The 26675-nt window shown below is 51.0% G+C and overlaps 1 protein-coding gene and 1 pseudogene across 2 annotated transcripts; both read left to right on the plus strand.

Moving 5' to 3' along the window:
• The first annotated feature begins 457 nt into the window (after positions 1 to 457).
• On the plus strand, positions 458 to 10281 carry LOC121444224 (keratin, type II cytoskeletal 72). Of its 2 annotated transcripts, XM_041646004.1 has the most exons (9): positions 458 to 910; positions 2032 to 2246; positions 3890 to 3950; positions 4353 to 4448; positions 4942 to 5106; positions 6514 to 6639; positions 8808 to 9028; positions 9534 to 9568; positions 10091 to 10281. In XM_041646004.1, the coding sequence occupies exons 1-9, from the start codon at positions 458 to 460 to the stop codon at positions 10279 to 10281; spliced, it is 1563 nt and encodes a 520-aa protein (XP_041501938.1). The 2 variants fall into 2 exon arrangements, with proteins under 2 accessions (XP_041501938.1, XP_041501940.1); XM_041646006.1 differs by lacking the exon at positions 6514 to 6639.
• A 10686-nt stretch (positions 10282 to 20967) lies between these two features.
• LOC121444187 lies at positions 20968 to 25148 on the plus strand (annotated as a pseudogene).
• The last annotated feature ends 1527 nt before the right edge of the window (positions 25149 to 26675 follow it).

A 26675-nucleotide genomic window follows, 5' to 3' on the forward strand; every position in this document is an offset into this window, starting at 1 on the left:
AGTTTCTGCCCGCAGCAGAGCCAACCCGGACATCTGCTCCACTTGGTGCCCTCTCCCCCAGCTCGCCTCTGGAATTTTCTCCCGAAGATCTTGGTAGTGATGACCTACATAATTGCAGAGAGGCCTCTGGAGATAAGGTGGTGAAATTATTATAATGTAGGAGATGAGCACAGGAAATTCAGGGTTCCGGGTCGTTTTATAGGGGGATTCATGGACAGGTGAAGTGGAAGAGTCGGAAATCTTTGCAAGTGAATGGTAATTTCCTAAATGAAGGACCCAAGAGGTCCCCTCCCCCATCCAGTGATCCAAAAGGGGTTTTCAACATACAAATTATCTGTCTCCATCCTGCCAGACCAAGCAGGACTATTTAAGGGGTGAGCTGGACCAGAAGTGCAGCTGCATCCGTGCCCCAAGGCCTGTCTGCTGCCGCTTTGCCGGTCCTTGCCCAGCACCAACTATGAGCCGCCAGTTGACCCTCTATCCTGGAGCCGAGCGCCTGGGCTTTAGTGGCTGCTCTGCTGTCATCTCGGGCCGGTTCAGTGGCAGCCATGCTTCAGTCCGGGCCGGGGTCAAGGGTGCAGCTTTTGGCAGCAGGAGCCTGTTCTGCATGGGGGGCGGCCGGCGGCTGGCGTTGAGCTCTTCTGGGCGGAGCGGCGGCTTTGCACTGGGCCACGGAGGGGCGAGCGGTGGGCGCCCCGGAGGCTTTGTGGGCACCATCTTCGGCAGCGCAGGACTGGGCCCCACGTGTCCATCCGTGTGCCCACCGGGCGGCATCCCCCAGGTCATCGTCAACAAGAGCCTCCTGGCCCCACTCAATTTAGAACTGGACCCAGAGATCCAGAAGGTGCGCGCGCAGGAGCGAGAGCAGATCAAGGCCCTTAATAACAAGTTCGCCTCCTTCATTGACAAGGTATGTGCTTTGGCATCTGCTAAGCCTGCATTGACACTGGTGAGTGCCACAGTGCGTTAGTTCTGCTGCTGATGCAGGAGAACTGGGCTAGTCTCCTTTCCAGCATCTGTCAAAGGGGCTCAATAATGATTTCTCACTGGGACCGAAGGATTAATACCCTTAGGACAGTGACTGGCACACTCACCCAGTGAAGGGGAACCTTATCCTTCCATGTGGGACAAGACACCGGAGATCAACATCCAGAAGAGGGGCACTAGAGGGACGAAGACCAGGGAGTGTCATAAGGCACTGAAGTAAAAGGAGGGAGGGCATATTTCCAGAAGAGGGGAGAAAAAAGGGTCAAAAAATTCAAGTCAGGCTTAGAGATATTTACAGAGAAGACATAAAGTGTTCAGCAATGGGTAATCCGGAAAGTGTCTTTGTTGGGGGTCAGTGGCAGGGACCCTAGTGAGTGGGAAAGGGACTAGAAATGGATTTCTCTCACCTGGCCCCCTATAAGAGGGCTCGGCCATGAGCGTGTTAGGGACATAATGACAGCTGGCATTGTGGAGAGATTACTGTATCCTGGGTTCCTGCATCAACTCTTATCAACTTGAGACCTCTGCTTCTCCTCTGGGTTTTACATGAAGGAATCAAGGCCTGGAATGATGAGAAATAAACCCATGTTGGTGGAACAGTCAATGACTTTTCTCTCCTAACTCCCTACTCCAGCGTCTTCCTCCTGCCCTAAGCTCAGAGACAGGTGGAAGGGAACGGCTGGTGAGCAGCAGAGGAAATGAAGGGAATCCTGAAATATGTGAGAACTGGCTTTGAACAAACTGAAAAGTCAACCAGTAGCATCCGAGCTCTAAGAGAAAGGGAACATTGCCGTACCTCCCACTCTCCAGCTCTCGGCATCTTCAGCAAGAGAAACTGACCCAGTCACATGGCCACTTGCCAGGCAGATGACACCATTGCTCAAGCTTGGCCCTTGCATTCTCAGAGACGGTCTTCCCTTGACCTTTCAGATCCCATGCGCCCCTAGCTGAAGGGTCCCTCGGATAAACTATTACTTTTTCTGTTCCACTCTCAGAAGGCAGTAGCACAGGGAACTGTGGGCCATGACTGCCTTTCGGTTGCAGGTGCGCTTCCTGGAGCAGCAGAACCAGGTGTTGGAGACCAAGTGGGCCCTGCTGCAGCAGCTGGACCTGAACAACTCCAAGAGGAGCCTGGAGCCGGTTCATGAGAGCTACATCAGCAACCTACAGAAGCAGCTGGAGACACTGTCCGGGGACAGGGTGAGGCTGGACTCGGAGCTGAGGAACATGCGGGAAGTGGTGGAGGACTGCAAGAAGAGGTGAGTAGGGGCGGAGGTGGTGAGTGGGGGTGGAGGTGTGGCTGGGAGCTGCCGAGGATGGCTCCCCATGCTTTAGCTCCTTGATTGAGACCAGGGGTATTTCTCTCATATCCTACAGTCAGAAACGCCTAAATGGGGTTGGAAAGATTGTACATCTACTCAGCATGCTCCTCTGTGTTGTCCAGGAAACCTGTCCAGTTTCTAGCCTGGGAAGTGGAAGGCTAGGGCAAAGAGCACTGACTGAAACTCCTCTGCTTAGCTCAAATGGCGTTTTGAGTTCCCCTAAGTAAGGTTTTCTATGACAGTTCCCCCCCTGGAGCAAAATTTAAAACTAAGCAATATGAAAATTTAAAACTTAGTTCATCTTGAAGTGTACATATCCCGTGCAATCTCATCTTTAAGGAAAATTGAGAATGTTTTTGAGAACAAGGAGGGGAGTTCAGGAGGATACAAACCTGGTATTTGGAAAGTTTGCTTCTAGGTGCCAGGTTTGTAGGGTCAGGCACCTGCTGCCATAATTTCAAGGGGTGGAGATGCTCAGTGCTGAAATATTTTTCTTGTTCCATATCTGAACGTCCTGGCCACCCTTTCCTGCAGTCTCTTCAGCCAGAAGCCTGGTCTGAGCTCTGCACAGAGACCCCCGTGGAGAGCTAGCGATTGCCCTGACTGCAGAGACTATAGGCTCAGGCTTACAGAAATGCTTCCAAATGGTCGCAATGAGTGCAGGTTAACTGAGAGCAATGGAATCCGGATGGGGCTGGGTCTGGAGATCTGAGCAGAGGCTGCAGAGGCCGGGCAGGGAGCACAGCCTGGAATCTGGGATGTGTTGTATGAACTGCTTTCTTTGTGTTTATCCAACATCATTAGACAAACAGGGCAGTCTCAGAAAGCATCCCAGGCACATTAACTATGTTTGTTTAGTTATATTAGGGGATGCAGCCAAGTGCCTCTACGTGCTAGTCCAGTGTGCGACCACTGGGCTACAGCCCCAGTCCCCCAGTTACACCTTCAATCACTCAGCTTTCTAACCCACATCGATCTGGGTGGAGGGGCTGCCAGTGAAGAGCTGCAAAGTGTTACTTATATTTAAATATATAGAGGGAGCTGTCTTCAAGCATTAGATCCCCAACTTTTAATGTATAACAAAATTTTACCATTTTGAGCTTTTTAAATAAAAAAAGTTAACAATGCTACTTTCTCAATCTACAATATATCCACATAAAAAACATCCTGCTCTCATCCAAACACTTTTCTAAGACCTTACTTTGCCTGAAATGGAAGTCTGAACCTGGTGGCATAGTTTCAAAGTGAGAGTCATGCTTCTGCTTGGTAGACTGGTGTCACATCACGTCGATGGGGATGGGCGTGTGGGTGGGTGACCCTTTCTCCGGCAGCATGGGGGAGGTCACTTGTGAAGGTGAGGGCCATGGATCCTCATGTCCCCAACCCAGTGCTGTCTCGGGAAAATCATGTCAGGGCAGACTGTACATGGACTAAGGGAGCTAGAACAAACAATACTCTCTGAAGTGGTATTCCTTCTTGGGGAGGCTGTTTGCCCTGGGGTAAATAAACACTGTAGCCACGCGGAGGTGGAAGTCTGCAGACCTGAACTGTCCCAAGAGCAAGGCTCTTCTCTCCAACAGGTACGAGGTGGAGATTAACAGGCGTACTGCTGCGGAGAATGAGTTCGTGGTGCTGAAGAAGGTGAGGGTGGGGTGCAGCGGGGGGAGGGAGAAAGTTAGAGCCTTTCCAACCGTCTGACACAGGGGTGTGCACAGGGCAAGGGCAGGGACCCTTTGGGCAGCTCAGTTCCTAGGGAGACTCTGTTGTCTCCATTCCTTCTGCTAAGGGAAGGGCCTTGGGTGCTTAGAACCTGTAAACCTAGAACCTGCAAGCCTAGAACCTGAAAACCTAGCATGCAGCGTATATCCCAGGCATTCTGCCGCATTTCTCCTGCGGCCTTGGAATTCATACGAGTTAGTTTCTTAAAGCACGGGGTGAAGGGAATGAAGGGTTAAAGAAACTCCACTCCAAATAGCAGGGAGGGCACTGAGGGCAGGGTGGGCAGGCTAGAGAAGGCAGCCTGATCATCATATGTGTCCCCAGGATGTCGACGCTGCTTACATGAACAAGGTGGAGCTCCAGGTCAAGGTGGATACCTTGACAAATGACATCAAATTCTTCAAGGTCCTCTATGAAGGGGTAAGGAATTCACTGGCCTCCCTCAGGGAGCTGCTGGGGCTGGAATTGGAAAGCCTTTGTCCTGGTGCGGCTGACATTCACTGAGGCAATACTGAGGGCTGTCACAGAACCAGATTAGCTCTGAGGAGATGGTGATGGCATAGAAACGTCACATGAAGGAACTTTGGGAGAGTAGAGGGAGGCTTGTGAACCCTGCCTGGGTCTTCAGGGAACGTCTCTGGAGAGAGGAAGTCTGGGAAGGGAAAAGTGGCACATGACTCCCTTGAGGCATTGAGTGCCATCTGAGTTTTGACACGGTTAGTGTTGCTGGCTTTGAAGGAGAATGGGGGGACCTGAGTACAAGTGGGGTACAAACAAGGTGCTAATCACCTGCGACTGAAGCTGAAGGTAGCCACTCTCACTCCCAGCTAAGGAGGGGTAAAGAGTTGGCCAGGGAGGGTCAGAGGAAGTGCTGTCCTCACGGGGAGCTCTAACACTCCGCATTGGTCACCAGGAGATTGCTCAGATGCAGTCCCACATCAGCGATACATCCGTCATCCTCTCCATGGACAATAACCGGCAGCTGGACCTGGACAGCATCCTCACTGAGGTTCGAGCCCAGTATGAGGAGATTGCTGTGAAGAGCAAGACTGAGACAGAGAACATGTACCAGTGTAAGGTGAGCCTGGTGCGCAGTGTGCATACGTGGGCCTGGATGTACAGAGAACATGTACCAGTGTAAGGTGAGCCTGGTGCGCAGTATGCATGTGCACACGTGGGCCTGGATGTATAGAGAACATGTACCAGTGTAAGGTGAGCCTGGTGTGCAGTGTGTATGCGCACACGTGGGCCTGGATGTACAGAGAACATGTACCAGTGTAAGGTGAGCCTGGTGCGCAGTGTGCAGAGAGCTCTGAGCACACCGTTTTGTTCTCAGTGTGCATGTGTATATGTGCTTGTGAGCGTGTATGTGCACACGAGGGCCTGAATGTATATATGAGCTTAGTTGAGATCCCTTTTGTTTGGGAACTGGGCCTCATAGGCATGTGGTCTGGGAAGTCAGAAGGTCTTAGTATACCTTAGGGACAAACAGTCCCTTCCCTCACCATGACCCTGTGCGGCAGATGAGGCCGTGCCAGTTACAACACTCATAAGTCTGTGAGTAATCCACACACTTCAGCTTTGCTTCTGGTTTCCAACTTTGGTGAAACAAGGACAGAAAACTCAAACTCGAGCAAGCCATCGTGTTTAAGAAGCCAAGGGCCCTGCTGAGCTAGTGTAGGCAGAGGCTGCTTGTTTGTTTCCCAGCTGCTCAGACCGAACAATCACAGAAACTATAGTACTTACAACACTGTTTGGCTAATAGCTTATGCATATTTTTAGCTAACTTATATCTTAAATTAACCCATTTCTATTAATATGTGTATCACCACTAGGCTGTGATCTACTGGTAAGGTCTGGCTGGCAACTGGCATCTTTCTCCTTCGGCAGCTACATCTCTCTGACTCTATCTACTTTCTCTCTGTATTTCTGTTCGGATTTCCTGCCTGGTTTTACTCTACGAAGCCATTGGTCAAAACAGCTTCTTTAATAACCAATGGTAATAAAACATATTCATAGCATACAGAGGGGAATCCCACGTCAAGCTAGAGCAGGACCTTGCTTTAGGTAGAAGGAATAGAGTAGCTGCTTTTCCACTGCCTGCCACTCTCCCTCCTTGGCTGGTGCTTATGCTGACTCAACAAGGAGATTACAGGCACTGAGCACCCTACTACATACTGAGGAGCACTCCCCTCTGTGCTGAGCACCCCATGCCATGATGAGGAGCACTCCCCTCTGTGTTGAGTATCCCACTCAATGCTGAGCAGCATGCCTCTCTGTGCTGAGCTCCCCATCTCGTGCTGAGGAGCATTCCCCTCTGTGCTGAGCACCCCATCCCATGCTGAGGAACACTCCCCTCTGTGCTGAGCACTTCACTGCATGCTGAGGAGCACTCCCTTTGCTGCCCACCCCACCTCGTGCTGAGTGCTCCTAAGTTGGTAAGTCCTTAACCACCTTGCACTCTTCCCTTCTTATCCTACCTCAGATCCAGGAGCTGCAGGCCACAGCAGGCCAGCATGGGGATGACCTCAAACTCACCAAGGCCGAGATTACAGAGATCAACAGGCTGATCCAGAGGATCCACTCAGAGATAGGGAACGTGAAGAAACAGGTGGGTTCCTTGCAAAGAAGCAGCACGAGGGTTTGCTCAGCACCAATCTTGGGGTCATCATCAGGTGGAACAGACTGGGCTGTGTGGATGGGCAGAGCATTCTACATGCATAGTGCATTCTGTAGGTGCTGTGGGATCCACTGGGACTAGGGTCAGGTGAGGCCCCAAAGGAAGTTCCACGAGGACGTGAGATCTCTCCAGGATGAAGGGCAGAGGGAAAAGGGAAGTCAAGGAAAAAGTGTTGCCTCTAGTATTGGGAGGGGCCTGCCTACCTGGAGCAACAGGCAAGGGTAGCTTGGAGCAGAGACGCCATCGGGTAGGAGATGGTGGTCAACTTCTAAGCCAGGCGGTGGGCCATGAATGGCACTCTTAGGTTCCAGCATTGCTACAGGAAGTGTCACCTGTGGTCAGCTTTAGATGGAATGGGGAGGGAGGCAGCAACCTTCTGCCCTGGCCTTAGCCCAGAGCTCTGCATAGCTATGGCCTGCCTCATGGTGTCGTGAGGTGGGAACTGTGCCCACTGTCCTCCTCTCTGCGAGCATTTGATGGAAATCTCACTGGTGCCACGCCTGTGATTCTGAAGCCATCATTTGTGGGTACGGAAACCAGTCAGGCATTTGAGAGCCCCAGCCTCTCAGGCAGGTCAGATTTTCCCCATCCTCCACCTCTTCAGTCTGCACACGAATGTGAACACGCGTGCATGTGCGCGTACACACACACACACACACACACACACACACACAAAATTCCTGTGTTCATTGTGTTTATGATCCCTAGATGAAATAAGAACTTATGGATTTTTATTTAAGACTGATAGACATGCGTGAAAATGCAATATTAAAGGTACTTTCAGTAACAGCCTGGAGTCTATTTGATGCAATTCTGTATGTTCACAGCTGGGCAAGAGTCCCAGAGCCATCTTAGTTCAAAGCCACTGTGGTGAAGCCTGGGCCCCAGTGAGGATGTGGGATTGTTTTCCCTACTGTCACTTTTTAGATCCGTTTGCCACTGTGTTCAGCTGTCAGGGAAGATCCTCTGTGGGACCCCTGTGATATCCATTTCATGTTGTATCCTCTGAGACTCCTAGCCACGGGGCTCATCTCTTCTTCTCTCCCTTCCACTGAGGAAGATGCCCACCGAGTCTCTCAGTGTTTGCGGTGTTTGAAAGGATCTGCCGATCTCACGTCCTTCCAACTCAGCCCTTCATAAGACCCAGGTTTTTGGCATTCCCCAGTTTACCCTGCCAAAGAGCAGAGGGCAGTTTGACCAAATTCATGTCACCCTCCTGCCTGACTGGGCCTCTCTGGTCCTGAGGATGAGCTATGATTTCCCATGGTGAGGCCGCTTAGTCCTGGGAGTCTTCTCCAGGCTGAGCCACTCATTGAAATTCTGTGGGTGTCAGCAGATCTGTGGGCTGCTAATCAGAGGAGGTGACAGCTGAGGAAAAATCTAGGTCCTTTTGGTGTTAGGACCTGCTATTTCTTCTTCATAATGAAGCAAACTTCGATAGGAAGGTGGCACCCCAAAAAGAATAGGCTGAAATTTAGACCCTACCAAAGCCTTAGCAGAATGACCAAAACACACTCAAACTAAAAGACTCAAGAAGCCCCCAGAGCCCTTACACATGTAAACACCCAACCCTGACCCCAACAAGATTCCTAACTCATAGTGTTTGCCATCTGCAGAGCCTCCCAGTCATGTAAATGCCTCTCTGAAGCCTGTTCTTACCCCTTCATAAGAGTCTTTGCAGAGTGGGCAGGGTAGGCTGCAATTGTGGTAGATTTAGTAGGCAGGTACTTTGCCTAAAGTAACTTATGAGATACCATTTCTTCCTCGGGATTTATGGGCACTGCTGAACTATAGCCATGGGGAGACTTTCAACCAGACTGTCTTTAAAATCTAACAGCTGATGGTTTCAAATCAAGTGGGCAGGGCCAGGGGCATATACCCAGAGAGCCCACCTTTTCTATGTCCTCCTCTTAGGGAAAGATGCTTACGTTTAGAGGCTGAGGCATGGGTGGTGGGGGTAGAGGGGGTAAGGTGCCTGGAGTCACAGCAAGATAGATTCAACATCCAGTGACCGTCCAGCGAGATCCTGAAACATTTGTTACCAGTCAGCGTCAGGAGAGGAGGGCTGATCCAAAATGCTCAATCTGTCTGTTCTTCAGTGCTCCAACCTGGAGACGGCCATTGCTGACGCTGAACAGAGAGGCGACTGTGCCCTCAAGGATGCCCGAGCCAAGCTGGACCAGCTGGAGGGCGCCCTGCAGCAGGCCAAGGAGGAGCTGGCCCGGATGATGCGGGAACACCAGGAGCTCATGAATGTCAAGTTGGCCTTGGACATGGAGATCGCCACCTACCGCAAGCTGCTGGAGGGCGAGGAGAGCAGGTGAGCGGAGCAGCTCTGAGCAACAGTCATCTTGTCAGGGAAACTTGGCTTTAAAAGGAAACAAAGACAACTGGGCTGTGTTTGGGGCCTACAGAAGTGAGCACACAACAAGCAAAGGTGCTTGCCATGTGCTAGGGGAGACACAAATTATACAGCAGGAAGGGCTGACTTGTAAACCCCTAAAAGGCCAAGGGAGAGCAAGCGTCAATACCACTAACATTAAAAAGTGTCCCCTGACTCCTCATGGTTCTCGAATGGGAGAGGGACAAGAACTCTCAGGGTCATCCAAGTTTGAAGTCACTGTGGCAAAGTCTAAGCTTCAGTGAGGGCATGGGACCGGTCTCCCTACCGTCACACCAGGGAGCAGAGTGCCCCTCAGAGGCAGCTCAGGAACGGACTGGGGTTGGGGCTTGCTCTGATGGGAGAGACTTAATCTCAGAGGTGACCACGTGAGTAGATGGGGTGATTGTTATGGTGGGTTTACCTGTCTGTTCTCTCTCTATAGGATGGCTGGTGAATACCCAAATTTCGTGAGCCTTTGTGAGTATCTGCATGTCTTGGCCTGTCCTTGGTTACCTTTTCAGGAGCCTAGGTAGCTCCGATTCCACGGCACAAAGGATAGATTGGAATCCCAGGGAGTGGGATGAGGATGAGGTTAAGGATAGGAAGGGAGAGGGGTCTGGCTTCAGTGAGACGCAGTGGCTGGAGAACGATGCTTGAATAGGAAAGAAAGCAGTCTGGTAGTTCTTAACAGCAACGTTCCGGAAGTGGGCTGCAAGTGGTGCTTGCTGGCAGCTCTTCCCCTGAGCCCAGAAGGCATGACCATCCTCCTCCCCATACTTCTGCTGATATACAGACCCAGATCACTTGCAAAAAAGATCGGATATTCGGGGTTACGTGCAGATAAAATGAAGCAATGGCTATGATTGGTGCTTACAAAGATACCTTGGTAAACTAAGAGGAAGAGGGAGCAAGCAAGGGAGTCGCCAGAGTGTCTCCATCACGAAGGGCTCTGACCAGGGTGTAGACTAACGGGGCGGGGTCTCCTGTCACCCTTCTCAGCTGTCATTAGCAGTACCAATGCGGGACCAGGAGGTGCTGGCTTCAGTGTGGACTTCGGTTCCTCGAGCAGTTACAACTACAGACCTCTGGCCCTGGAGGTCAAGACCAAAGGCAGCTGCGGCAGCGAACTCAAGGATCCCTCAGCCAAAGCCGCAGGCAGCAGCTGTGCTACCAAAAAGGCTTCCAGATGACAGACAGGGGGCGGTGCCGTGACGAGGCTGTGGGCCTCATTCTTCTGCTTTTTCCTCGGGTCCCTTTCCAAGTTGGGAAGTGTTTTCTCTGTCACTGAAATCCCAACCCATTCCCTCAGCCCTGTTTTCCTCAGTGCAGGGAACTGTCTGGTGCGGGAAGGCCCGTCATGGGCTCTCTCAGTGGCCTCTCTCCCTGTCCGGTGCGCGAAGGCCTGTCATTGGCTCTCTCATGGCCTCTCTCCCACTCCCATTTACTGTGGCTGACTCACATGTAGAGATGAAGCACAGACCCAAGATGTTTCCCTTCAGCCAACCGGCAAGCCCCCCTGTTCTGTGTCTTCTTCAGCCTTTGCTGTCAAGGGACCATCCCTCTTTGTCCTTTGATGAGGATTCTGTCTAATTTTCTACCTCTCCTGCAATAAATGATTGACCGATGACATCATCCTAGTCTACCTTATGTTGCTATAATGGAATACCTGAGATAGGGTACAATGGTTTGAACTGGGAATGCCACCCCATAAGCTCATGCTCTGAGTAACTGGTTCCCAGCTTGTGGCATTGTTTTGAGGTCTGTGGACTCTGTAGAGATGGGACCTGGTTGGTAGAGGTAGGTCACATAGGCCTTAAAGATTGTACCTACCCTGGGCACCAGCCTCCTCTCTACTTCGCACTAAGACACCATCTGAGGAGTCTACACAACAGGCTCCAATGCCATGAGCAAGTCTGATGGACTGTAACCCTCTTGACCCATAAGTCAAATCCCTCCTACCAAAGGTCTTTCTGTCAAGTATTTCAGCAGATGATTTATAAAGAACAGAACTTATTTTGGCTCACAGTTCTGGAGGTAACGGAGAGCATGGTTACCAGCATCTATCCGTCTTCTGGTGATGGCCTTGTGCTGGGTCACAGCATTGTGAAAATGCAGTCAGGGGAAGTGGGAGTGTACAGGGGGAGCCTGTGTTCAAGGACAAGCAAGGGGAGATGTCAGGCCCACTTCATAACCTGTTCTAGAGACACTTAATCTAGTCTCCAAAGAAAGCCATTAGTCCAAGCATAGGGCAGTGTCTCCAAGACTCAGTCAAATTCCAAAGATCCCACCGTGGAATCAAATTTCGGTATGAAATAAGTGGGAGCAAGCATGTACAAATATGTCCCTTTGGTTTTCAGTGTCCATGTCTTGCCCGAATGTCAGTCTTACACTGGCCTAACTTTTGGGGGGATCTGACTCTTGCTCTACCCTGGACAATCAACCACACATGGTCTGTGCCATCTGGTTCCAGCCAGGTGGGCATCAGGTGCAGCTGATCCTTTAAACAGTTGAGATTGATCACTGCTGTGGCTGCAGGGAGGGCTCAATGTTTCCCATGTTGTCATGTATGAGATGTGTGATATCCCCCCCCCCCACCACGTGGAGACATAGGACCACCAGAGCCTTAGCGAGGCTTGTCACTCAGCATCTTTAACACCCTGATGTTTCCCTTGCTCTGTCTAGAGTTGTCCTTTCTCCCCCAAAGTGGCCCCACTTTATTCTAGCTTGTGCATGCGGAAGCTTCTGGATGTATCTGTTCCCATTGTGTGCACAAAACCGTGGTGGCTTACGTAACAAGTACTAAGTGAGCCATTGTCTGGGCACTGGGGACACCAAAGCAAATAGCCTAAGCAGAGACTGGCAGGGCTCACAGTCTACTAGGGACAGGAAAATCCAGCACCAACAAGGCAGTGTGTGACATGTCATCATGGCATAGGAAGATGAGCGGTTTGGGTGATCTTCATAGGCACTTGTACTTCTGCAAGAACGCTTGTTTCTTGGGTGGTCAGCCAACTGATTTGAACACAGTTCTCACGGGCAGGCCTGTCTTGTTGAAGGGTGGCATTCGGGGTGCCTATGACCCGTCTTCTCCTGTGTGCCCCACCCTCCCTTGTCCATCAGCCATCACTTAGCAGGCCAGGCTTTTCACGGCCAGGCCTTTGAACTTTGGTCCTTTTAATTGTCAGTTGTGGTCCAGTGCAAAACTGTGTCCTTGTAAAATGGGCTTACCCTTTATTGGCCTTTTTCTTTCTGTATACCAGTAACTCATTTCAGCCCTACCGGAGCATTTTCTAGGGAAGTAGCGTAGCTCACCAGGAATCACATAGCGAGGAGGAGCATCGGTGGACATCGAAGTCCAGTGAGGTTCTGAAGTCTGCGCTCCTAGTTCCTACACAGCCATACTTGCCAGAGATCTCATCATGGAGGACACCCACTGCTGTTATGATCTCAGCTGTGCATTGTGTAATGAAGATACTTTTTAGAGAAAGTGTTGCTAGGTAATTACGTCACTGTGCAAACATCAGAGTGTGCTTACACCCACCTGAACAGTGCAGCTAAACCCTTGTTAAGTGGCCAGCTGACCCCACAAAGAGCTGTGCTAGACACAGCTGCACACAGCTGTTTCTGGGGTGCCACAGCGCATAGTGTACCCACACAGAAACCAGAAACATCCATCTGTCGTCTTGTCAAGCATTGCTGTGGCTCATAAGAGTGTGAGCTGCAGCGTTTTACACGTGGCAGTGCTGTAAGTGTGTGGTGTAGAAGCCTTCTTGTGAACACTCAGTCCTACCCCGTGCTTTGGTAGCTAGAGCATTATAAAGCAACAGGAGGTTTTCAGCCTTGTTTTCCCACTATGGGACCTGGACATATAGTCTTGCTGCTTGCTGACCTGAACATGCAATGTTTTATTGCAGGATCTGGTTGGTTGGTAATTTCGTTTGGAAAGAGTTTTGCTGAGTGACACTGTCCAATTTGGAACACCCTATGTAGCTGGCCTTTGACTTGACGTGATCTTCCTATCTCTGCCCCCAGAATGCTGCGATTCCAGGTTCTCAGCACCACATCCTGTCCACAGGACTATACTTGAGTTTGTGGGAGCTCTCTGTGTTTGTAAGATGTTCAACCCCCAGGAGTACGGCAGCTGCGGAACCTGGTGGATCTGGACTGTAGGCTGTGATACTTTGTGTCCGTCTCCTCAAAAGCATTCATTCATATTCATCAAGGAGGTACAAACCCTTCCGGTACCTCTTATCTGTGCACACATTGCCCTCTGCCAGCAGATCGTGGTACTGCACCTACTGTGTCCCTGAGTAAAGACTACAGCGAAGCTGGGGGATAATCCTGGATCAGGCCAGTGCCTCTCTGGAGGAGGGGCTGCTTGACTCCCTGGCCTGCCTAGACTGGTCCCAAACTCTGAGTTGCCAGGGCCCTATCTCCTGTCTCCCCGCCTCCTCCCTCCCTCTCCTCTCACAGAGGGAGAAGGAGGCAGTTCCCTCTTTCCGCACCTCCTCACCTCTAGCTAGTTAGCTGTTCCTTCACACAGCTTCTCATCAACAGGTGCCTGAGAACCCTGGTGCTGGGTCAGAGGTCCTGGGAGTGTGGGAGGCCTGTCACTCAGCAGCATCCTCTCCTCCAAGCCCCTCTGGCACTGCATGCCAGCCCCAGCCCTGGCTACAAGAGCAGTCTTTGAACAACTGTTTCTCAGAGCAGATAAATCGGGAACAGCAGTACTAACAAGGCACAGCCAGTGTACAGCAGAGATGTACATAGACAATCTTGGAAGGCTTCCTGGAGGGGTATGTAAAGGAAGGTTAAGAGTGAGCTTTATAAAGATTTTGTAGGTCTCCAGGACTCACTGGACTACCTGCCATGATGTCTGGGTGAAAGACAATTCCTTTGCACTGCCCATCATCTTCATACTCTGATTTGGCAGCTATTTCCAGCACCTCCATAGCTGAGGGTGCGTCCTAACTCCCCCTGCCTGCCAAAACATCCACACCATATCCTGGGTTGAGGTGGACCCCCCTTAGGAGACTCACGGCCCAAACCCTTCTTTTTGCCTCCTACCATCCATTCCCCCAAGGCGTGGGATTTTAGATCTGGATCTTTGGTCCTTCTAGCTGGACCTACAGATGAAGCACCAAGTGCTAGAAGAAAGCCAGCCGAGGACCTGAACTGCAGCGTTCCAGTCTAGAGGGGGCAGGAGCGCCATTCAGGTGGAAAGGGCACACTGCAGCCAGTAGTGAATTTCACGCCTGGCATTTGTTACTTTGGCTACTAATGACTGACATGGGCAGCTCAGTCTGCAGGCTTTTTGTTTGCTTCTTTCTTCACGTTTGCAGTGGGAAAAAGAGAAAGAATTGGTGAGAGGGTGAAAAGAGTTCAAATGTTCAAAGAGCTGACTCCAGAAACTAGTGCCTCGCAAGCCTCGGGCAAGCAGTAGTTCTGTGTTTCACCAAGGTGTGCCCACCAGGCCAGTTTCATTCCAGTCCCTGCTCCATCTGTTCCAGTCCCACTGCATTCTCCTCTGCCCCAGAAATTTCTTCTCAGGGCTCCTGGCTCCTCCAGGCACTGTCCTTCCTCTGCTCTTCACTATTCGGATAAGAACTGGTGTGGACGTGTCCTGGGGTTCACTGGCTCTCACTCCCCAGTCCCTGGCGGGTACCGTTCTCCCCACTCAGCTCAGCTACATCCTAACTCATTTTACAAGCTGCTTTCTGATCTGGCAGTGGGAGTCACAACTCTTAGCCAGTCACAAATCTCCACTTGCCTCCTTGGGACCCCCAATCTCCAGGGAAGGGAAGACTTAGTTCCCTGGTTATCTGCCTCCTCTGCCATTGCCGTTGGAAGAGTGGGTAGGATTTTTCAGCTTACAATGAGAGGAGTTGATGTGGCCCTGGGTTTCAGTTGTCAGCATCTAGTGACCTCAAGCACTACCTGCTCCAGCCTCTAATTCTACGACCAGTTTTCTTCTGTGGGGATGGGGCTCGGGTCTCTCACTGTACAGAGACAGGGGATTTCCTGAAGTCAGCAGGTGGACCGTCCCTTCAGTACCCTTCTGTGCAGATGTCAGTGTTTATGAGCTCTGAGGGCTTGGTTCACCTTCTGTTGCCAGCCTTGGTGTGCAGCCCCCATCTTCAGTCTCAGCTTCCCTGAGCAGGCCTTTTCAGACCTGATCTCCTGCACTCCCGCAACACCCTTAGTTTTTCCTTGATATCTTACTTTTGTGTTTTTCCTCCCAGTTCTCACCTTGTCATGTGTTTATCTGGTGCCCTGTACCTTGGGCCTACCCGGGGGTGTCTCCCCAGCTCCCATCCACTTCCCGATTCTATCTCCAAGTCTAGCAGGCTCCATTATAATGTTGGTCCGGAGAGGGGGCTGGCCATTCCCTCCACACCTGAGGCACGTGTCACCACAGGCCTGGCCCACCACTCCAGCACCTCCCTAGGGATGAGATGGGGCAGAACTTCTCCTTCCTGTTTGGACAGGGATGGTGGGAGATAGAGAGCATGTCATTAGTGATGACTTGGCTTAATTACAGCCCGCAGCAGAGCCGGGCTTGTTTACTCTGCAAATGGGCGAAGGAAGAGGTGGCTCAGGCATTAGACTTCCCAGACATGATCAAAAGATCAAGGCTGCTCCCTCCCCCAGCCCTTTTGTTCTCTGAAAAAGAATCATACCAAAGCTTCTCTATGAAGGCCAGAGTAAGAAGGGATCTTACACACATGTCTCTGAGGGACTTAGGGTGGAGGGATTGTAGGACAAAGAGATGGATGAGCCAGTACCTGAGTGGGGCCCTCGTGGTATTTTGGAACAAGCGAGGGGAAGAAATCTCATCTTTCTCAGAGCAAGACTACACTTGCCCTGGACATTCCTGAGAGCATGTGAGCAGGGAGAAAATGCCTGTGATGGCTGGGCAGGCGGTGGGTGGGGCTGTGCAGGCCTCGGGGAGCTTTCCTTTTAGAGGGGGGAAGAGCACTTCATCTATAACAGAGACTGAGGGTCTACACCAGTAGTTAAGGCCGTGGATGTAGGAGCATGCGTGGGAGGAAGAAACAAGTAGGAGGACCTTAGTGAGACCCGGGGCAGGATTTTCTGAAGCTAAAGGATATCCAGACTGGGAAAATAAAAATGATTCCATAGTCAAGGCTCCTGAGCCAGAGCCCTAGTGAGTTTGGATGTGCATTCAAGTGGTCATCATGGTCAAGATTCCTATTTCTTATGACCACGAGAGGTCAACACGTTTTGTGGTATGTCCCCATTTAGTGCACCATGGAAATGTAGCTGTGACCTGAAGCCTAGCGGCCACTCCTTTTACACTGCTGGTCTTTCGGAACTTTCTACAATGCCCTTTGGAGGGGGGGAGCGTGGGAAAGACGCCTTTCTTTCTACCCACTTCCACCAGGAGTCAAAGGCCTTTCTCTGCAACAGAGTGTTGATGTTCAGATGATTAGCACCGAGGCATTCCCAGGAGACAGCCCTGAATCCAGCCTCCTGCACGGTGTCTCTCTCTTGGCTCAGCTAGGTAGTTTTACTTTACAGAACAGTCTCAGTCTTCTCATCTGATCTGTACCCAGGAGTTCCACTCACTGCCCCCTCGGCCACTCCCTCTCTAACTTACCACCTGGCTCAAGAGCCCAGATCACGCGTCCCTCAGAGCATGCGCCTTTGGCCATAAGATTGAATCCACAGCAGCTAAAGAATCTCGTGTTAGGAAGGTGATGAGCTTGGAGAGGGAGCAAGGCAACAACGGGAGGAAGCTGCCCAACTAGGGGTCAAGAGGGAGGAAGCAGGGTTCTCTGTGCAGAGGATAGGCAGTGGGGCTGGGTTTCGGCACTGCACTGGTCTGGTAAGGGACAATGAGAGACTGAGCGCCAGACCCTCTCTCCAAGAATGACCTTGATCTCAGAATCTTCCCAGAGTGGCTGTTTGGGTACAGGGACAGATCAAGGGGTTAGAGGAACATGACCTTCGTTACCCCCCTGCAAAGCAGACAGACGTGACCTCAGCTTCATTCCCTTGGGGCTGTTATGCTGTCCCATTTGATGCTCCTTTCTACTTTTCTCTGGTGGATGTACTTTCAGGATTGGATTTTTGTTTTCCCAGAATATTCTCTATCAACATGGTGACAGATTAGAACTCTATGGATTCAGTTTCTTTGAGACTCTCTAGGGTCCCTGCATCTCCTGAAGTTCTCAGGCAATGCCGAGCCTACTTACAGCACAGGCTCTGTGAGGTTTCCCTGGAGGTTCTTGTGAGACTCTACACTGCCCACAGGGAGAGGAGGACGACTTGAACAGCCCACTTGCTGCACCTTACAGGCTATCCAGCCTTCTAGATCCCAACTCATACCAGAAAGCCCAACCTCCTAAAAAAAGCACACTTGAAGGTAACTAGTTGAAGAATCCCAATTTCAACAATAGCTGTGTAGTGGGCTGTTTCCTCCCAGCAGAACATGACCTTTGTCACCCAGACACAGAACAGCTCTGAATACCCACAGAAACCTCAGGAGGTCAGGACTACTGACATTTTCTCAGAGAGAGGGAGGTCACAAAACCCATGACAAAAGACACTCAAAATACACTGACACCCTCATGAGGTCATTATCTGGTCCTCTTCCTCCAGCATTCCAGCTGCTATGGCATAAGAGGGAGCAAAAGACTGTGCTGGGCTTTTTTCCAGTGTTACAGGTGCCCACCCTGTATTCCCAATGATAACCCTTAAACATTTACATTTGCCCAGCTAGACTTGACAAACTCTCATTTTAGGCTGTTGGCCTCTTCCCTGTCTGGGACAAATAGATCTTGTTTGTCATCATAATTGTTATTGTTGAGTGTGTGTGTGTGTGCATGTGTGTGTGTGTGCATGTGTGTGTGTGTGTGCGTGCATGTGTGTGTGTGTGTGTGTGTGCGTGTGTGGTCTCCGGGACAGATAGTTTGTCTGAGTCACTCATTGACACAGGCAGGTGGAGGTAAAACTGCAATAGCTATCACAGAACACACTCCACTTACATCTCTTCTGTCACCTCCTGCTTGGACAGCTTCCCTTTGGAGTCTAATATACAGTGCACACATAGTAGGCTCTCGGTCCCATACCCATGGACTGACTCAGTGTCTCCAGGCTTTAGAGTCTTACTACTCCAGTGCACTTACGGCGGGAGGGGGGTGGTGAAGATGGCCATGAGCAACTGAAGGGTAGCCCATATAGTTCACGTGCGTGGGGGGGAGGGGCCGTGTTAGGCGGGGGGGAGGGAGGGGACAGGTAGAGGAGATCCTTAGGCCAAAGCTGATTCCAGCACTGCATCTTCTAGGAGTCAGGAGGGCACCTTTGTCTCTACACAGACAAAGTGTGTCTGTCCTGGTCACACACACACACACACACACACACACCCCAATAACAATGGAAATGACAGCTAAGATCTATTTATCCTGGCAGGGAAGGAGCCAGTGTCCCCAACCGAGATCAACCAATCACACCCCTGTTGTCTCTTCTGCCTCTCCCTTAACGTCACAGTCACCACAGTTGACCACCCCAGGTGGAGATTTACGTGGGACACACTCAGGACTTCCTTGGGAAGGAACACGAAGGGTGCCAGGACCCCAGATTCCCTTCCTGGTCCCCCTAGCCTGCTGCTGCTTTGAGGAGTGTGGGTGGGCTCCACTCACTGTTTTTAAAAATCAATTCTTTGAGAGTTTTATACAATGTATTTTGATTATATCACCCATAACCCCTCCCCAATCTAACCTTACATTCTTACCCTTCAACTTCATGTCATATTTTTAAAACATAAATCAACTCCATTTTTTATAACAATTGACTACCGATACACGGGTGGGAGTGGAGTCATTCACTAGAGCAGGGTCAACCTCTCAAGAGCCACGCCTTGAAGAAAACCGAACACCTCTAGACGGGCCCCAGAAACTCAACTGTCTACAACTCTTAGGAGTTTGGGCTCATGATCCCTTCCCACCCCAAGCCAGAATGTTGAAAGACTTGATCTTAAGCCGGCAGCCCCAGCTGCTGAGTTCCTGAATGCGGCCATCCTGTCATATCCAGGAGGAACTGTTTTGCTCTGACCTCTCTGACCTCTCACTGTTATAGTCTTCCTGCTCTTCTCTTCCACGATGGTCCCTGAACCTCAGAGAGAGGGTGTCATGTGGAATTGTGTCTGAGAACTCCGTTGACACACATCTCTTTTGCAGCATGTTTCCTGGCACCCGGAAACCTGCTGCGGTGAACCCCGAGTCTTCTCTGCACGCACTGCTCCTGCAGCATGTTCGCTGGCACCCGGAAACCTGCTGTTGTGTACCCCGAGTCTTCTCTGCACGCACTGCTCCTGCAGCATGTTCGCTGGCATCCGGAAACCTGCTGCGGTGTACCCCGAGTCTTCTCTGCACGCACTGCTCTGTCAGTGCCCCATTTTGAGGGCCCCAGTAAGAAGTCTAGTTTTCCCATCAGTTCTTGGTGTAGACCCTGCTTCCTAGTCTGGGTCCATACACTGGTCGTTCCAAGTCAAGGACCTTACATGGTTGATTGACATTTCCATATTAGAAAAGGAAGCCCCATCACCCTTGTAATCTGGCTTAGAAAACTCCAGGCAAAACCATCCCATATGTTAGATTCCCTGAGCTTCCAGGCCGGCCTCTGCTAGGAACTCTAGGATACAGGGCCCCTGAGAGGGAGCACTTATCTCTGCTTCAGGGCTGATGTGAGAACCATTCCTGGGGGGGGGGGGGGGGCTCCTCTGAGGTGGCTTCTGCCTCTCTCCTTCTCTTTCCCCTCCCCAGGTTTGTTCCTCCTCCCCTCTCCATGGCCCTCTCCTCAGAGGAAGCTATTCTACCACTCTCTGCCCAGTCAGAGCTTGTCAGACCTCCCCAGTGCACTCACTCACAGGTAGGAACAGTGCCCTGCGCTGGGACAGCTCCCAGATGCCTTGCTCTGAGATACTTCAAAAAGTTCACACTCCACCAGGCCTCCCTGGCTTCTCAAGGGCCAATGTTCTCTATCCTAAAACGGAGCAGCTCGTAAAAGTGATCAGAGAATTGACAGAACAGTGCCCTGGGGGCCCAGGAGTGAAATTCTAGGAATTTATACCTCTGACTAACTTTATCAGGACATGTTCTACACAATTAGAGGTTGGCTGCTGTCCATCTCCTGCCTGAACTCTCAGGATGGACAGATAACCTCAGCACTGCAGCTGCCTGAGAGGCTTCTACTGCTATATCTTTGAAGTCACCATAAGCAGGCACTCCCTGCCCAACAGAGAAAGCCTATAGAGTGCTCATGCAGGCAGGGGTCAGAATGACACTGGCTCCCACCTCTACCCTGTCTTGGGGCCTACCTACTGATGGACAGGTATAGTATAGCATAAGCCAAACGGTGACTCCATGAACCCCCCTTTTTGTTCTAGATCTGTGAAGACAGAGCCCTCTCCTTTCTCAGCACCCTGTTCCTCAAGGTGGCAGGAGACAGGAGACAAGAGAAGCCTGGGATGTTAAGGACCCCTCCTTGGATGAAGGCAGCCATTTCCCTGTGCCTTGCTGATAGATAAGCAGGAAGGAGGCTTCACTGGAAAGGTAAAGCCGAGATTGCTGAGGGGGCTAACTCTGCATGTACCTCATTAGGGAACAGATAAACTCCAAATTAGACCACGGCAGCATGCAAGGGCAGCATATTCCACTTTCTATCAAAAGGTTTTGTTGCTCAAAGGCTTGGAGATCTGTGCTCTGCAAACTGCCCCAGCCCTTCAGCAGGGGAAGGAGATAGTGGAGGGACATCCCTTTCCGGGCGTCTGTGGGGATAAAAGGAGCCAGCCTTCTTGTGCTCCGGTACCGTGCTCCGGTATCGTGCTACTGTACTGCTCCAGCTCCTCCACCATGAGTTGGGAACTGAACTTCAGGTCAGGCACTGACGGGCAGCTTCAGTGTGCTTTCTGCCCTGGTGCCAAGGAGACCCATGGGCAGTGTGGTTTCTTGCCAGAAAACTGGCCACAGGGTTGGAGCCAGCTTCAGCAGCAGGAACCTCTACAGTCTTGAAGTTTTAGGCACATTTCCTTCAGTGTGTCAGGAGGCAGTGCTCGGGTTACAGGGCATGGCCTTGGGCAGGACTCTGGGTATGGAGGGACTTGAGCCAGCGGCTTTGCCAGAAGCATGTTTGTCAGTGTGGCCCTGGATCCACTTGTCCATCTGTGTGTCTGCCTGCAGGTATCCACTAGGTCACTGTCCACAAGAGCCTGTTGTCCCCCCTTAATGTAGAGCTGGACCCTGAGATCCAGAAGGTGTGGGCGCAGTAGCAGGAGCAGATCAAGGCTCTGAATGACAAGTTTGTCTCCTTCATCGACAAGGTGAGCCTTATAGGAAGGCTTAATGATGGCACAGCAGTAGCATTTCTCCTGTTTCCCAAGCAATGGATAGATGTGATGTGAGCTGGATGGGTGGTCCCTCATCACAAGGGGAAGGGAATAGATTTACAAGGTGCCAAGAGCAGGGAATAAATGAAGATTGCATCCTTTGGGAATCTTATAGAGAAGGGAAATAGAGGTAGTTTTATTTTGAGAAAAGTGGTGAGTTCCTGAAGGTCAAATTGTGAGGGTGCCCCCAGGTTTTGTTTTGTTTTGTTGTTTGTTTGTTTGTTTAAAGAATGGAATAACTGAGAGACTGAGCACAATAGGGAAGGCAGGGTTCACAAACAGGGAGAATTAGAGGGAATGTCTCCTGGGTCCAGGGTCAGGCCTCAGAAGAAGCTAGAATGCTGTCTCCTGGCCAAGTGCTCTCTCAGTGACTAGGGGTCCAGAAAGCCAGGGATGCACTTGTTCACGGTGTCTCCCAGGAAGGGCTGCTGGCGGACAGGGCTTGACCCACAGGATTTTACAAAACCCCTTTCTCTTTGGAAGTCAATGGTGTACGTCCACAGAGCATGCTAATATCTGTATGGTTCCAGTAGCTATGGGGTTGGCTTGCAGGTGTGCTTCCTGGAGCAGCAGAACCAGGTGCTGGAGACCAAGTGGGAGCTGCTGCAGCAGCTGGACCTGAACAACTGCAGGAAGAACCTGGAGCCTGTGTACGAGGCCCACATCAGCATCCTGCAAAAGCAGCTGGATATGCTGTCTGGGGACAGAGTGAGGCTGGACTCGGAGCTGAGGGGCATGTGGGATGCTGTGGAGGACTGCAAGAAGAGGTGAGCAGGCCACCAAAGGTTCCTGGGCCAGGAGTTAATGCGGTCTTCTCTGGCTAGGGGGAGACAAAACATGACAACACATCCCTATGTGACAATCCCTGTGACAGCACTTGGATTGACGGTAGGAGTTCCTGGGTTCACTGACCCTCTGGAGGCTTTAGTTGCTGGTTAAGGGCTCTGTGCAGGCTTTCGGGATGCAACAATGAAACCTGCAGACTCCTTACCCACACCGCTGGCCTCTTAGTGGTCACTTCTGGCTTCTCAGTTTCTTTCCTTGTCGCTGTCACTAGCGCCTGACAGGTTTGTTTTGGCTCATAGTTTGGGGAGTGCTGTCCTTTGTGGCTGGGAAGTACGGCAGCTGGTAGCTCCACAGGGATGGGCAGTGACTCATTTCATTCTACCAGCCAAGAGGCGGAGAGTTGGGGCCAGAAGCAGGGTCAGGCTTGAACTTTGCAGCCCTGCCCTTCCAACTCTGTGGCTGTCAGCTAGGTCCCATGACTAGAAGCTTCCAAAACCTTCAAAACAGTACCATAGGCTGGGGACACATGGGTTTTCGGGGGACACCCAAATTTCAACAATAGCACTGCCAGGCAAGGATGGCAGGTGTAGTTCAATCTCATGTCCTCTCCTGTCCCATGTTCCTGTCCACAGAGCTTCAACTTCTTTCCTATAGGACTGGGCATAGGTAGAGGAAAGCCACTAGTCCCCCCCGAAACACCTCAGTCCCACTTGGAACCCCCTCTAAAGACACGTGTGTCTCCGGCTTTCCTTCCCCTCTAACCTGTGCCTGGGAAAGTTCTGCAGGAGAGGATTGGCCTCAGAAAGAGCAGGGCAGGCTGGATCTGTGATGCCAGGGCAGAGTCAAGCTGGACCTTTAGCAGGTGCTTCTCCGAATACAGGACGACAAACAAAGAGGCTGGCAGAACTCTCACCCTGGAGAGTGCTTCATGAATGGAGCTACACTGTCCTTGCTTCCCCTGGGAAAGACTCAGGACAGGAGACAAGCTGGAAGGGCACCTGGGTGCTGGCTTCACCACCTCCATTTCAGGGTCACCTCAAGCTGCCTGGAGTAGGTGTGTTCTCCCTGTACCAGTCAGCTCCTCCATCTCATCCCCATCTACCTGCTCTGGGACACTAGATCCGGGAGCTGCAGCTGGCGGCTGGCTGCTATGGGGACAATCTGAAGCACAGCAGGAATGAGGTGTCGGAGCTGAACCAACTTATCCAGAGGATCTGCTGTGATATTGATAACGTGAAGAAGCAGGTGAGCAGTGACCTGGAGAAGAACGAGAGGCACAGTCCCACCCCTGCAATGAAGATACAGGGCTGCCCTACCTCGAGGAAGAAGCAGGTCTCCCTCTTGGGTTTGAGAGTCCCAGGACAACCACAGACCCTCTTTCTCACCTGCATAGTTTTGGGAAGATGTACGTCTGACTTACCCACTGTACAGACAGGACAGTAGGGCAGAAAAGGAATAGTGACTTTCCCTCCTCCAGATCTTCATTTTCAGGGCAGGGCTGGAGCTCGGGGGCTCTAGGTAGCCTTGCGTTGTTTTTTCTTTTTCTTTCTGTGTCCAACACACCTGTGCTATGTCTGTTGTTTGTGACCCTCTGAGAGCGGGCCTTGGGCCTCCTTCTCCCAAGTGGTTGGGTGCACAGGGTAAGATAGGGCCCTCTGTGGTCACCCTGCGTTCCTGTCCTCGTGGAGGGACTTGGCCCTGGTGAAGTCCCCTGGTTCTCCCACCTGTGCCACAGGACCCTTTGTTTTGCTCTGGTCTCACCTGAAGACAGAAATTCCTAAATGCTGTGTGTGTATGTGTGTGTGTGTGTATGTATGTATGTATGTATGTATGTGTATATGTCAGTGTATATATGTGTGCATGTGTATGTGTGTATGAGTGTGTATGTATGTGGGTGTGTGTATGAGTGTGTGTATGTGTGTGCATGTGAATGTGTGTCTATGAGTGTGTGCCAGTGTATATATGTGTGTATGTGTCAGCATGTGTGTGTTCCTTTCAGGGACCCTCTGAGGAGCCACATCAACACTGTTAGTAACAGGTTGTCATTGACTCTTCTCCTTGCATTCCCAGTACCTCTGTGACATGGAGGGTCCGGGCACAGGTGCACCTTTTAAACTATGGTTGACTGACTTATGTACTCCATTATAAATGCCCTGCTGGTAGCCCTTGAAATTACAGAAGTCTGGGGACTTCTTCAGAGTCCAGCATCCCGGCCTGTGGCTGTGTAAGTCAGGGCTGCTTTATGGAGCATCTGCCTTGCCTATCCAGGTCATACGCAGGGGCATTCAGGGACCTAGATAAAGCTCCTTGCAGAGTGCAGGGCTCCACCACACACTGCCTTGGTGCTAGCAAGTGCAGAGGGGAGGTGTCCTACAGCAGCAACCTGACTGTGCTGGGCATCTCAGGAATGGTTCTTCTGGTCCACAGTCACAACGGCCTTCCCTCCAGGTTTGAGACAACTTCAGCATCGTTGGGATTTCTTCCTACTCTGCTGACTTGCTCACAAGGGTCCTGTTGTAATGCCTCATTTTTCTGACTTCTGAGAAATATGTGTGCGTGTATGTGTGTGAGTGTAGTGTATGCATCAGAGCTACAGTTCCCATCTTTTGCCTAGTTGTTGTCACTTGCTGACAGACACCTACTCTTGGTCCTTCTTCCTCAGCTGTCATTAGCAGCAGTTGTGGTTCCTATGGTAATCATTCAAGCCCCATGAGCTCTGACTTTGGGACTGGCAATGCAGCAGGTAGCCCCAACAGCCCTCAAAACAGCCAGACCAAGACCAGAGGAGCAAGAGCAAGAGACCTCAGGGGCTCTCAGGACAAGAGCGCTGTTGTTGGTACCCTGGCCAAGAAGACCACTTGATCAGTCCCACTCACCTCAGTGTCTGGAGAAGAATATCTTTGCTTCTGCCCAGAGAACCATCACACTTGAACCCTATATCCCTGAGTTTTAGGACTGTCTCCAGTGCACGTGACATTTGCTATCTACTTTAAGTTCTAAGTGACACAGTCAACCTTCCCTTGCCAGTAGGTCCCATGTGAGCTTCTGGATTTTCTTGCCTTCAGTTTGCAGGAGGCTTTGGAAACTCAAGATATCATCGTCTTCTTGAGCTAAGGAAGCTATGATCAATCAGACAGAGTGGAGAGAAAGGATGTCGAAAGAGAGGAGGGGAATTGAGGTCATATTCTTAATTGTCTAGATTTTCTGCCCTTCTCAGAATGGGTGGGACTTTTGGCAGTCTTTCTCTGTCCCATTGGCCAGGCCATTGTAGAGTGACTGGATTGATCAGGAAAAAGATGTCCATGTTTGCAGATCCCCTGATGAGCTCTTATCCACAGAGCCACACGGAAGAGAAAGTTTTTTTAACCACCCTGTATCATCATCTTTATTATCAATAATATCTGCTCCACCTGTCAAGCACCTACTATGTGCCAGGTTGTCAGGAGCCGGTATGTGCTGCCTCTGGTTCTCACCTAACTCTGCAGAGAATGCACAAGCCACACCTCTGGGACACACAGGGAAGCTCTTTCTCAGAGTGGTTGAACTAGCCCACATCACACACCTACGAACCAGCTCAAACCTTGCAGACAGCAGGGTTCATGATGTTTTGCTGGCTTATCACAATCACACCCACTTTTAGAGAAGGGATGCCAAGATCACAGTGAAGAAGGACACTTAGAAGAAATCCCACACTAGCTCAGAATTGAGAAATAGGTGGTTATTTATTTAGCGGTAGACTCACAAATCAGAATCCTCTGCTGGAACGGAGATCAGAAATCGAATCCCGCAGCTGGAGAAGAGGCCAGACACATGCTCTACTTTGGCATAAATAGTAGAAGAGGCCACGCCCCAGTGGGCGGGTAACTACTGACTGTAAGATTTCCTACTAGACAAGGACAGTAGATTATGTTGGCTTTTGTGAAGACGGTGGCTATGTTTGGACCTCAGACTTCTGTCTGGGCCAGTGACTTCCAGGACCTTGTGACACTGGAGTGCAATGGCTGTAAGCTGATTTAGTGGGTGGACTTAATCTTGCCTCTGAGTGGTCCTATCCATTCTGAAGTCAAGGTTTACTGTGTGAAGGATGGAACCATCTCATCCCTCCTTTGCATGGCCTAAGGACTCTAAATTTCTGCTGAATGTGCAATAAAGTGCTTTGATAAATGTCAGAGGTGCACATCTGTCAGTCTGTCAATCTTTCCAAATGCCGCACTGTCTAACGACAACGTGACCCACCTGGATGTGTGCATAGCTCTATTGTGTAGGCTAGAGGTCAAGCCAGGGGACTGCTCAGGAGGTCACTTCAGGTTACTGGGAGAGATAGAAACACTCAAAGCCATGCACTTGAGCCTCTCGGATTATCTGCAAAAATGAATCAAATGCATTACA

The sequence above is a fragment of the Microtus oregoni genome, unplaced genomic scaffold, assembly GCF_018167655.1.
Source record: "Microtus oregoni isolate MIOR12 unplaced genomic scaffold, Mior012 000118F_ref0000498, whole genome shotgun sequence".
Lineage (NCBI taxonomy): Eukaryota > Metazoa > Chordata > Mammalia > Rodentia > Cricetidae > Microtus > Microtus oregoni.

Excerpts from the sequence above, each read along its gene's own strand:
- LOC121444224 (XM_041646004.1), top strand. The coding sequence starts at position 458 with ATGAGCCGCCAGTTGACCCTCTATCCTGGAGCCGAGCGCCTGGGCTTT. Across the intron at positions 2,247-3,889 it reads GTGGAGGACTGCAAGAAGAG|GTACGAGGTGGAGATTAACA; the intron begins GTGAGTAGGGGC and ends TCTCTCCAACAG. Across the intron at positions 9,029-9,533 it reads CTGGAGGGCGAGGAGAGCAG|GATGGCTGGTGAATACCCAA; the intron begins GTGAGCGGAGCA and ends CTCTCTCTATAG.